Genomic DNA, 13,056 nt, shown 5'->3' on the forward strand with positions numbered 1-13,056 from the left:
TGGCCTCAGAAGATTGCCTGGGAGGTGGGTGCACAGCTTAATGGTTTGGGCCATGGATTTGAATCCTATCAGTCCCTGTAGTTAAAGGCCAGAGGATTCTTAGGCAGTAGGGTGACGGAGAGAGGCATTCTAAGAATTACTTCTCTGCACAGTTCAGGATATGGGGTTGGTTAAGAGCTACCATCCTGGCACAGTAATAAGTGTAGTACCTCTCTGGGGACAACATAATGTGATTGTGTAACGCAAGTTTGTCATGCTACCAACTCATCTGACAAGCAAGGAGGTTGAAGGGCTTTTGGAAGAGAGCTATCAATGGTCAGTTTATCTGCTATTCTGTTGTGCTCCCTTGCTGTGGGCATTCTACATAAATCCTTATGAGACCACCTGCTTCTTGACTTACACCACTAGAATGTATATGTGCTGCAGAGTGGTGTGTGTTCTGCCAGGTGAATGCACCCATAATTGTCAAGCAGCTTTGGATAGTACAAATGATCTCTATGTGCATGGTCAGTGCAGCAGTTTGGGAATTTTCAGTGCTTCTCCACATGGGAAGGTCCACTGCAGGTAACAGGTCTGGTCACAGATACTGCTTTCCCCTGCCACAGGAAACTAGTGTCTTGTCTACCGAGCCATAAATATTAGTCACCTCTAAAAGCCTGATTTTTCTGGTGTATTGTTGAACTTTTTTGTTACAACTGGAACTGAGGTATGTTAATTGAATGCAGTAACTTTTAAAATACCTTTAACTCACTTAAGGTATTCTTTTATACTACTGAGCTGTCCCTTTTTTACTGCCAAGCGTATTCATTTTTAAAGGTCAATGAAGAGCAAATAATAGGAGATGAAGTCTGACATTTGCTTGTGAAACAGGGGTAGTGGTTTAAAAAGCTACAGCTCATCTGTTCCTCCTCAGCTCAGTCTAACTGGGTGAGCTCTGGGTTGTTACAATGCAAAATGAAACAGGGTTGTTTTTACACTGCTGCTCTAGGGGGAAAAGAGCTGATGAGGTTAATTATGCCTTAAACTGTTAAAATGGCCTCACTTAAAGAATATCTTTTAAGACCCCATTCTTGGAGCACAGACAAGGAGAGAGGTATGTCTAGTCCATGGAAAGCATCAGCATGTAATGGTATGTAACCGCTGCAAAAACACCTTGTCCAGAAAAATATATTAGTGCCTCTTCCTGCAGCCTTCCTGTACAATTCTCCCAGTGTGAGTCATGTTTCCCATACTCACTCATCTCTAGCCCACCACACGGTATATATAGGTTCTTCCTTCTCAAGATACCATGTATTTCATAACTAAGTAGTAGCACTTCTTCCCATAGAAGTCTTCTCTGAAGTCAGTGGAGCATTCTTGCTTCAGGCAGGAGGTAGAAGAGGAGAAAGAAATTGTTCTGGTAAATAAATACTGTCAAATATACGGCATGATACAGTGGCCTGTAATAAGGCTTTACAAGTTTTTCCCCTGAAGTTATTCACTACAATGGCAGATAATTTTGCTTAACATATTCGATCACTTATTTATTTGTTTGTTTATTTTAAGATGTTCGATGTGACTGAAGGGGCTCTTGGAAGTGTAAGCCCTACACACAATTTTGAACCTCCTCATTATGATGGCATCGAAGCACTTGCTATTCTGGGAGACAACCTTTTTAGTGGATCCAGAGATAATGGAATTAAGAAATGGGATTTGGCTCAAAAAGACCTTGTTCAGGTAATGGAAAAAACCATGCGGCTAATGTGACAGCCATGCTGTAGAACTGTTTTCAGGCTATGTGAATGTTCAGGCTTGTGCAATGACTATTCACTTAGATACTTAAGATTTTAATAGGGAAGGCACAGAACACTGACTAAGAGAAATCGATAATGTACTCGATCTTTACACTAGCAGTTGCTTTTCTCTTCAGTATATGGATTGTCAGGAAATTCTGATGACAGGGTTAGCCTGCTATTTTAGCTCTGAGTATGTGGGCTTTTGGTTGGTTTTGGTTTTTTTTTCTTTCCTTTAGAATGAAGGCAGCACTTTCCTCCTCTATGATTGGAACCATTGGATATCATCTTTGTCATTGACGAGTTGGTAAATTTTGGACTGGGAACTCATTAATGACAAACAGTGCTTTAGAACAGATACAGAATATTTTCTTGTGATGAGGGTTTACAACCTACTTCACTCCACCCAGTCTTCTTTCTAAAAAGCTTACTTCTTAGATCTCTGTCTTGTTATACAACGCATTTGTTATGTAATGTATACAATACACACATAATTAATCTGTTTGTTAAAACATATTTGCTGTAAGTGTTTATTGTTGAAAAAACAAAAGCAGGGGTGGTGAAAGGACCTCAAATCCAGGGACACTTTGAAGTTCATTGTAACTTGTCTGACATGGAGAACACTGATTTTTGGCTACTTGCTATAAGCCAATCTGTCTTATGAGAGGTGGTTGAAGTAAAGATACAGTTATTTAAGTTTAGACTATGTGAGAAATGAAAGGCAGAGAAACAAATGACAGAAGATACTGCTGGTTTTGCAAAGGTTTGGTTAGATGCCAATAATTTAATAATTTTTGGAGGGAGGAAGACCATGTCTTTTATGTGCATTTAATGTGCAGACTGATGGCAAGGAAACAAATAGGATGTTAAAGTTTTGGGACATGAGAAAATAATGGACTGGTCACCTTAAGAAAAAAAATTATATATGGGCATACTTAGTACTCTATAAATATAGAATTCTTGACCTTATTGATGTTCTTTCAAAATCGTCCAATTGGGTGCCAGTTTCTTTTCAGAATACTACTAAGACTTCACAGTTTAAATAAGGATTCAGAAATTCATCTTACAGGAAATCTTCACTTGGCCATATTGGGACGTCTACCCTCATATCTCACTGTCTAGGAAAAAGTACTGAGCAGCTTGTTGGGAAAAACAGGAAGACTGCAGGAACAGGAAAGATTTTGTATTCTCGGGATGACTATCAAAGTTATAAGAAGCGTCTTTACTTTTGCATTTTAGGCTCATTAAAGTATTATGTAATGTGTATTTTTGCCGTTGTAGTTAATTTAACATCAATAAGAATACAGGGGTGGGGGTGAAGTAGTATGTAATAATGGACTAGTTGTATTCCTTTTGTTATTTTCCTCTTGGTATGTGTACATTTCATAATTTCTATGCTTCATGTTCCCCTTTTTGCTTGTTCCTTTTAAAAGTAGAACGTAATAAAAATGATCTCATGATTCCTATTTTTTTATTTCTCTATGTGTTTTTCAAGGAGGTGAGACTAAAACATTTGACAAAAAAATATTTTTTATTCACTGTCTTTCTATGGAATGAAGAAACATACTGTTATATTTGCTAATCATGGGCTAATTCAGGGTGAAAGGGGCCCCTGGAGGTCCGACAGCACACAGTTGGCCTGCTGATGCAAGCAAGGCCAACTTTGTAGCTAGGTCTGGTTACTCAAGGCCTTGCCCAGCTTTTTCAAAATCTCCAAGGTCACGGGGTTGCACAGCTTCTCTAGGTGACCCATTGCACTCCTTAAACTATTCTTGTGTGAATTTCCCCCCCACTCATATCTGGTCAGGGTTTCTATTGTTGCAACTTTCTTTTGGTGTGTACAGTTGACTTGTTTTAGCTGAAGGAAAAAAAAACAACAAACAAACCCAAAACAAAACAAAAAAAAAAACCAAAAACAAAAAAGCCCACCCTGAAAGCAGAGCTAAGCTGCTTTAAAGTATAAAGAGAGTATTCAAGAGAGTATTCAAGAGAGGTACTGGTTTGGCATACGTGTGTTAAACAAGGTTAGTCCTCTATAATTGACGAAAAACACTTAAACATCCTATTCAAAAGAATTCACACATTGTCTACTTCACTTGGTGTTATACAGCCAAAGACGCAAAATGCTTCTGTGACAAAATTAAGATTTATAAGAATAACCCCCCGGCCAGTTTCACCAAGTGCTGCAGGACCAGACTGCCAGTGTTGTGACAGCAGTGTATATTACAGATAAAATGCGAAGATGATCCTAGAAAGCTACGTGTGCTCCATAATATGAGAAAGGCAGCAAACCAAAGCAGTTCCTACCAAACTGAACTGGAGAAGAGCCGCTCTTGGTCCCCTTATAAAAGACAGCAAACGTGGGCTGTTATTTCCCCAGTGTTGGTGTCAAGTGGATGTTCTTAGCTGGTCTGTGCAGCATTTTGCTTTCTGAATTAGCAGTAAAGTGCTAGTGTCCTTCCTCAATAAAGAATTAGTTTATTGTTGTCAACTGATACATCACAAAATCAATTCATAATGTGCAATGGGAAAAGAAGAAATGAGGAAGGCAAATATAGGAACAGTTTCTGCTTCCCTGGTGTATTTTTGAGCAGTATTTTGGATTTTCTTTTTATGTGTTTTAGAACTGTTTTACAGACAGACTTGAAACATATACAGAGGCCATATGTTTAAATATGCATTTGAACATATGCAAATTTAGCATTATCCTAAATTAATTTCTGCTCCACATCAGGTCAGTTGTGCATATTGTATTTTCTTCTTGTTTTGCAGTATGATCTCACAAAGAAACAAACTTGTGGTATAGAAGTAGCCTCATGGAAGACAGTACTCTCCTTGCTCTAAATCAAATCTGCTGTAGGACAGAAACTGGGCTCAGAACTTGGGATCTTTCTATTTATGCACTTGTTCCTCCAGAAGTTTTTGCAGCCCTGTGAGACTTGCCTGCCTTCTCTTTTTCAGCAAGTTCCTAACGCTCATAAAGACTGGGTGTGTGCTCTTGGCCTGGTACCCGGCGCTCCGGTTCTGCTCAGTGGCTGCAGAGGAGGCACCCTCAAGCTCTGGAATGTGGATACCTTCGCAGCCATTGGGGAGATGAAGGGACACGACAGCCCTATAAATGCAATCTGTACCAATTCCAGCCAGATTTTCACAGCGGCAGAGTGAGTTTTACTCCTCCATGAATCTTTCTTTTCCAAAGCTCCTGCTAGAATTCTGTCCGTGCAGATCTTCAGTTAGGAAATCTTAGTCTTCAGTTGTGTAAGTCACTTCATAGCAAGCATGGGAGGAACTGGTCCATGCCTATAAATGCTAAAAATCTACCGCAGTGATCTCCAAAGTGGAGTGCACGCACCTCAGGGGACGCACAACATGATCCATTGGGGCACGGGAAGAAAATATTAGAACTTCAGTAGTACATGTATATAATTTATAAATGAATAAATACACATGGGGGTGCACTTAAAACTTTTTTTAGTGGTAGGGGTGCATGATCAAAATAGTTTGGAGACCGCTGATCTGCAGGCTGGCAGGGAGAATTTGGCGACAGGTGAGAGCTTTACCAGCTTGTGTCTACAGTTGGGCTACTTACTGCTACAGCTGGTTCCCTGACCCGTGGGAATTTTTCTAAAAGCCATGGTATGTGATTGGGGTGTTTTTGTTGGTTTTCTTTTGGTTCTGCTAGTGTATTTTTAAGTGCTGACACGTATTGCAGAAGCTTTGCAAGCTGTCCCACTGTCCTTTAAACACCTTGATTTTAAATATTTGCTGCCTCAGTAAAAGTGAGCAAATTGAGCACCTGAAACTTCAGGGGACTTGACCTAGAAAAATATCTGTCTGAAGAAAGTGTGGGAGACGGCAGCGGAGCTGCTTAGTGGCAGAGTCTGAAAACATGAGCTGTGAAAGCTGTCATGCTATCTTCTAGTGTGAATCATGGAATCTTCTGGCCTTCTGAACTGAAAGCAGGTCTTGGTGAATTGAAGCAGGATTTCAAAGTCACCAAGTTTCCACGCTTGGTGGCAGATTTTTATGTTTCAGCATTGATAGAGGTAGAGACATCAAAGCTTGTGTCTCTGTTTGCCTAAAGGTTATTAATAAATTTAGAACATACATGCACCTGAAATTTTTTCTTTATTACTAGTGAAAGAAAACCCCAGCCTTTTGGCACTTGTAACATTGTGGTGAAGGTCTGCAGAGCTTAGGATATTCCTGACAGTTTACGGTGAAGTGAAGGCTCAAGTCAGAAAACCTCTATACTGTGATAAAAGTCTGCCCTGACTGCTACCTCCTGGCTTGTTTTGAGGGGGTTATAAGGAATACCTGAGTCGGTGTTTGCTAGTCATGTAACTCAATGTTTATGAGAAATTCATAACTTCTCCTCTTGCACAGGATAAATTGATATTTAACAGGACTAATTCTTTGCTTTACTTTTTAATTATCATAATAGAGTTTTGTGGCACATTTGATGTGTTATTTTACTTACACATACTTTAAAATTGTGTAAATAATGATTGTTGCCAAAAGTACAGAATTATAGCTTGCCTCTCCTGGGCTGCTGAACACCAGCTCACTGGTGTGCACTTTCTAGCAGCTGGCAAGGGGGTTTGGCTTTTTGGGCTTTTTTGGGTTGGTTGTTTTTTTTCAAGGGGGGGTGGGGAGCGGGGCAGGGTGTAGGCCTTTGTATTTTCTGGTGGTTCTGTGCTTTTTTTACGTTTTCTTATTACAGAATGACACCTCTCATGTGAACAGAGCACATTTCAGGTCCCGTTTGATTTACCCTGTTATAACTTTTCCTGCTTTTTTAATGGCAGGAAGTAGTCTTGTCCTAATGAGCCTGTCTCTCTAATTCTTAGTGCACTGGCGGTTTGCTTGTGGTCTGCTGAGTTGCAGAGAGTTACATGATGGACACTCTTCTCTGATGTCAATCTGCTTAAGCCTTTTACCATTAGCTGCATTTTAAAAAAATAAGTAAGAGTAGGATTTTACTTTCCTTAGGCATATAATCTTTATACTTGCCTAGATGGTTAAAGGTAGTAGCCAGTGCTGTGATGAGGTTAGGGAATCTTAAATGTTGTACACCATAGATCACAAAGCCTCCTGGAGGAGGAATGAACCTTGCATATCCATTAAGGAAATCTTATTTAGCCAACACTGCCTTTCCGAATAAGACAACTGAGCTCTTAAGAAAGCTTCCTGCCTCCCTGCCCCATCTCTCTCCCTCCCCAATTTAATTACCTAGCTGTAATACTGCTTTGTTTTGGTTTTCAGTGACCGGACTGTGAGGATCTGGAAAGCTCGAAACGTAATAGACGGACAGAGCTCAGATACAGGAGATGCAAGTGAAGATCTGGCCAGTAATTGAAATGATGGGGACAAATGACTATATTAATGAATTTGAGGTGCACTCTATGCAGTTTGCTGCATGCTTATTAGGTAAACACTGACTGGAATGAACTGAAAAATAAGAGTGAACTCTTCAACTTAGACCTACTGTCCTTAAAATATGTACTGTATTTAAGTAAAAAATAGCCTCTTGGTAACATGTTTGTGTCTCAATGGTCACATATATATGTCTATATATTATGGCTGAATTTGTGTGTATATGTAACACTTGCAATTAAAATTAACTGGAAATCAGTCTTCTCTAATGACCATCTCAAAATTATAACCTGGAATATATAACAGAAGTGCTCTGCTCTATTTCACTCACAAGTATGATCAGCTGTTTTGCATTTTAGGGTAGCAGGGGAATGATGATGATGGTGTCCCAGTAATAAGCCTTTGATTATGACCGGCGCTGTTTCAAGATTCTAAAGGTCACTTACACTGTTCTTAGGGAAGTGAAGTGAATAAAAGATGGGAAGAAGCTGTTAATGACGCACCTATCTGACATGGCTGTATCCTGCTGACAGTGAATGCCATATGATTTGTGTTAATGTTAGCATATAAGCCTTGCTGACCAAAGTTGTGCAGCTACGTATGCTCTGTGCTCAGGACTAGAACTAAAATGCTCATAAATTCGTATGTTTTATTAGTGTTTTGCCTATATTCTGTAATGACTAGGTGTTCTTAATGTCAGAACAGAAATATATCTTAATCTATTTTTCTTATGGATTTGTTTCTATCATCTCACATTTTCTTTTTTTTAAGCAAAATGTTTTTCCTTTTTATCTAATTTTATATGCTGCTAAATGTATTTTAAATACACTGTTTTGCAAACCTTGGCAGTTACTTTGAGAACTGAACCACGTGTATTAGAAAAAGCTTTGTAAATAGATGGTTGTACAAAGAAAATACCTTATCTTGTGCCTGTATGACTTTTAAAGTTCTTAGAGTGTGGATATTGAGGGAGGATGTACAATTTACCCAACTGCTCTGAATATTAATTTGTAAATTCTGCAAATTTTAAAAATTTATGTAGATTCACATACAGTGTTTGGATATTGAGGTTTTTTTGGTGGCTTTTTTTTCCAGAAAATATCAGTCTGTAAATTATAGGTGATGTAGTTAACATTTAAATAAAGATGTGAATGTGAACTACTTCTCTTTGCCTTTTTCATCAAACTTCCTTATAAAAAATTCACTTTCCGTGCAAAGGTCCTGAATATAAAATGCACAGTTTTACACAAAGCAGAAGAGATTGCTGAGTAATACAGCCCATAGGTGGTTCTGGTATCCCTTGTCTGTGTTCTCGTTGGCCATTATTTGTGTTTTGATAGTACTTAGCATCAGGGAATCCTATGAGGGTTCCTAAGTACAGTACAGCCTTCAAATGAAGCAGATGGTTCCTGTTCCTACGTGATGACTGTTCGTACCTTATTACATATGGTCTGGCAAACGAAGAAAAGTTTTGATGCTTCTTACTCAGAGGAATTATTTCCTTCTCAGCTCAGCTTGAAAAGAGGTGAAAATGCACGGTGCTTGCGATTTCAGGTTACTGGTTTATTCCAAGTTTTGGCAGAAATGGGTGATGATACATATTGTTAAGAAACAATGTATAGGTTAATTAAAATAAACAGCAGCAATACCAATCAGTGTTTATCTATCATGCTTTTTGACTACTCAAGGGTTGTACACACAAGATTTGGCACCGTATCACAACTTTGAGCAAAACTCCTGGTGGAGAACGGATTTACGTGCGAGACTCGAGAGAGGTTCTGTGTACCTGGTGGCGGGTCCCTGTTCCATCTGGCCACGTGGGTAAAGGCCGCCGCTGTGCCAAGCTACGCACATGATGCCAAGAGCTTGCTGATCCCTGGCTTTGGAGCTGAGCACTTATGGCTGTCGTCTGGGAACCCTTGGTAGTTGTGTTGTGTGTGTGTGTGTGTGTGTGTGTGTGTGTGTGTGTGACTTATGAATGTTGTGTTTTGCAACTGAGGGACAAACATCCTTACAAACCTAGGAAATGATTGCCTGCTGTCAGGCTGCTCTGCTTTAAGGGACCGTATGATGAGGGGCTGTCGTGGCAGCAGGCTCAATTGCAGATGCTTCTCTCTGGTGATGCTGGACAACACAGACGTTTTATGAAGCTTTCTCCTGATAGGCACCAATATAACTTAGAAAACATGCGTATCAAAAGGTATTGCACTGGTGAGGCTGCACCTTGAGTACTGTGTTCAGTTTTGGGGCCCCTCACTACAAGAAGGACATTGAGGTGCTGGAGCGTGTCCAAAGAAGGGCAACAAAGTTGGCGAAGGGTCTGGAGAACAGGTCTGATGAGGAGAGGTTGAGGGAACTGGGGTTGTTTAGTCTGGAGAAGAGGAGTCTGAGGGGAGACCTTATCGCTCTCTACAACTACCTGAAAAGGAGGTTGTAGAGAGGTGGGGGTTGGTCTCTTCTACCTAGTAACAAGTGATAGGACAAGAGGAAATGGCCTCAAGCTGCGCCAGGGGAAGTTTAGGTTGGATATTAGGAATAACTTCTTCACCGGAAGGGTTGTCAGGCATTGGAACAGGCTGCCCGGGGAGGTGGTTGAGTCTCCATCCCTGGAGGTATTTAAAAGAAGGGTAGATGTGATGCTTGAGGATATGGTTTAGTGGTGGAGTTGGCAGTGATAGGTTAGAGGTTGGACTCAATGATCTTAAGGGTCTTTTCCAACCTTAACGATTCTATGATTCTGTTCTTTTTTTCCCCTCCAGGAAGACATTCTGCCTAAACTAGGTCTTCCTGTGGAGCACAGCTTTACTCTGAAAGTCCTTGTCATCAAGTAATTGGAAGAAAATTGTCGTTTTTGTAAAGGTCACAGTATCAGTGGCTTGTTTTAAGGGAGAATTCAACTATTTGTTTTTTCTCCAAACTTTTCATCTGTACTATAGAACTACATATGTGACAAAAGATAATATGAAATCAGAAAAAGGTAAGTGCTGGACTCCAATTGTCTGAAGATGCTTGTTTAAAAAAAAATGAAGGTCGTCTCTGAAAAAATTAGTTTTCTAACAACTATAAGAAGTAATGGGAAAATCATGTTCTCTCTCAAAGTTGGAATTCAGAAGCTGAGCAAAGTTTGTGGACAAATTAGTAACTACATCCCATCTTATCTGCTTTGATACATTCTTAAATACAGGCAAGGTTATGTGCTATAATTAATCTCATAAGATACAAATGCTAAGAAAATATTTGCAAAGTTCCTTCTTACGTATTGGAACAAGTGCTTATCATGCCCCTGCCTTGGATAAAAGGCTCCGTGCTGCTTGCAGAAATCGACGTTGAGCCATGGAGAGGACCGGGGACCTGTGTTTCTTGGCTGTTGTGCTAGCAGGTAAATGTGTGGCATTTGTATGTTGCAATAGGCTTCAAAAGCAAGATATAAATGTGATAATAACAGAAGAGCTATTAGGGGACACCATCTTTTTCCATGGAAAAGTCATGGCTTTAACTCCACCTGAGATGACTCCGTAGGGAAGACAACAGGGCTGGCTTGTTTAGAAATACCCCAGCCCAGCAAGATATTCAGCTCTTGGGTGCCAGCACAGGCATGCTGGAGTCAACGGCACCGTTCAGCTGCGTGGAAGATACCCTGTGCTCTGCTAGTTTGTTTGCTGGGGTTTTTACCCCAGTATACCAGGGGTTAATTTGGTCCAGAGTCTAATGAAGGGAGAAGGCATCTTATAACATTGCTAGATAAAGGAGGAGGGAACCTCTGCAGCAAATGCCTTTGAAACATGGATGAATCAAAAATGTAAAGACTAATGCTATTGAATTAAAAGGCCTGTGGTAATACATTAATTCCTTGCTTATGCCTTATTGCGGCATTTTCTAACCGAACTTCACAATACTGCAGTCAGGGTTTTAAAAAAAATCAGTGGGGATATTTTTTTCACTTATATCTTTCAAACTACCTCTCTTTAGCTTCTGTTCCCATGGAAATTATCATGAAAAGCAGCAAGTAGCCATAGCTATTGCTAAATTCAACTGCTTGTTTGCATTTCGTCTTCTATGTACGTTTACAGACATGGGCCATAAATGCAGTGGAAGTGATGGGGACATTCTAAAATACAAATGTTTTTAAAAAGGAGGGAAGGAAAATTGCATCTTCCCACTTGCTACTATCCCATTTGTACTGTAATAGAAGTAAATCCGGGAACAAAGGATGAATGAGGTTGCAGCCTTGTTCAGCTGCTCATACTTGCAAGTGCTTGTTTTCAAAATTAGCTGGAAAAATTAAGCTTCACATTGATGGGGGGACGGGGGTATTAAAAATTTCTTGTCTCCTGCTGGGGCAATTTTTTTCCCTTGAACTAGATTTTTCATTCAAAATATCCTTCTTATGAGGTACTTGCAAGTATTTTATTATATAAATGAGTTGATAAAAGTCTCCCATGGACCTATGTTATGTAAAATGATGCCAAGTTAATAATATGCTGTAGTATGTTCAGTCATATTCTTTGATTTCAACAATGAAAACAATGATGCTGTATTTGACTCCCATTAGAGAGAAAAAATATATATATAAGAGTTTTACTCTGTTTTGGGCTTTGCCTGCCAAGGTGTGAACTCAAATGTGCAAGTCACAGTGGTGCAGACCTGCTGGATGCAGAAGCCACGCATCGGCTGCAGGGGTGGTGCTTGGTATGTCATTTTTTTGGCATCTGTTGTTGCACAGGTTTAAGGACCTCAGGATCCAGAGAGCTGCAGGAAGCCTTTGAAATCCTTTCACCTCTCCCTCAATAAGCAGGAGTATTTTGTGCATAGTGGTACAAAAGAGCATGGCAGTTGTTTCCACAGGACTTGCAGTCTTTCCCACATCTTCATCAGGGACAGAGTATGGAGAGGCAAGGCTCAGTCTTCAGTGTTTCATCAGACCACTGATGAATCCTCACTGATTTCTGCTCCAAGAAAAAATAATTTAGGGATTGCAGAGGGACGTTCATATTCTTCTTATGCTTTGGATGAAAAAGGGGATCAGGATTTAGGGCTTTTCTATGTGACAGATCACAAGGGGTGAATGCTGGACAGAAAGCAGCCAGCCTGTGGGCTGTGAGTGCCCAGCCCAGAAAACAAAGGGGGAAGCCAAGCCTACCTGTCTGGCAGCTGGCAAAGGTTAACAGGATTTCACCCACTAACTCCTGCCTCTAGAAGGTGATACAAGGCGTTGTGGCAGGGAGGAGCGAGCTCTGCTGTGCATCCCAGACCTGAGTATCAGATGCTCCTGCATCAAAGGGGAGATGACAGTTCTCCCAAAAGACAAATGCAGATGGCACTGAGCTCCTGCGTTTCTGCATTCCCATCACCTACCTGGAAATCAACTCTGTCATCACAGCGTGATGGTATTTTCTAGTAAATCTACAGGGTTTTTTTTCTGTAAATTTTCCCAGTATATATAATTATTGCTTGTGCACATCTGCTTTTAAAGTTCTTTATTTGGAGAAGCCCAGACTGCATCAGCAATCACGTTTTAAACTTTCAAGCACACAACAGTCTGCATTAAAAAAAAAATTAAAGCAGAGGTATTAGTCATTTTTTGGAAAAGAGCAATTATCTTTCAAGTAGATTTAATCTTTGAGCATTGCTGTAATGACTAAAATGACATAAGTTAACTTAAAAATAAGTATGCTCTCTGCAGTACGCCTGCTCTCTTTAAGAATATTTGATAACAGAGCATTTTGTTGGCACTAGCAGGGAGCCGGTCTCGTGGTCCCTCTGCTCTCAGGAGGATTGCTCCACACGGGGGAATCACAGGGCTCAACCTGCAGCTGCAGAAAGGAAAAGACTTAGCACCTTGCTAAGAGGCTTTGTCAAGATGATTCTGCAAATGACTAATTTGTGCCTTTTCTTTTACTGATAGCAT

The 13,056-nt window shown here is 40.2% G+C and overlaps 1 protein-coding gene across 7 annotated transcripts in view; it reads left to right on the forward strand.

Annotated features, from left to right (window-relative positions):
• The window catches only part of KIF21A (kinesin family member 21A), a 94,198-nt gene extending 85,892 nt beyond the window's left edge, over positions 1–8,306 (forward strand). For all 7 annotated transcript variants that reach the window (XM_064445352.1, XM_064445318.1, XM_064445338.1 and 4 more), the window contains 3 exons: positions 1,546–1,716; positions 4,734–4,933; positions 7,038–8,306. In XM_064445352.1, the coding sequence (XP_064301422.1) occupies positions 1,546–1,716; positions 4,734–4,933; positions 7,038–7,131 (465 nt within the window). In that variant the 3' untranslated portion in view covers positions 7,132–8,306. The remainder of the gene's footprint in view (positions 1–1,545; positions 1,717–4,733; positions 4,934–7,037) is intronic.
• Positions 8,307–13,056: the final 4,750 nt, after the last annotated feature.

Source organism: Phalacrocorax carbo, chromosome 1 (genome assembly GCF_963921805.1).
Source record: "Phalacrocorax carbo chromosome 1, bPhaCar2.1, whole genome shotgun sequence".
NCBI lineage: Eukaryota > Metazoa > Chordata > Aves > Suliformes > Phalacrocoracidae > Phalacrocorax > Phalacrocorax carbo.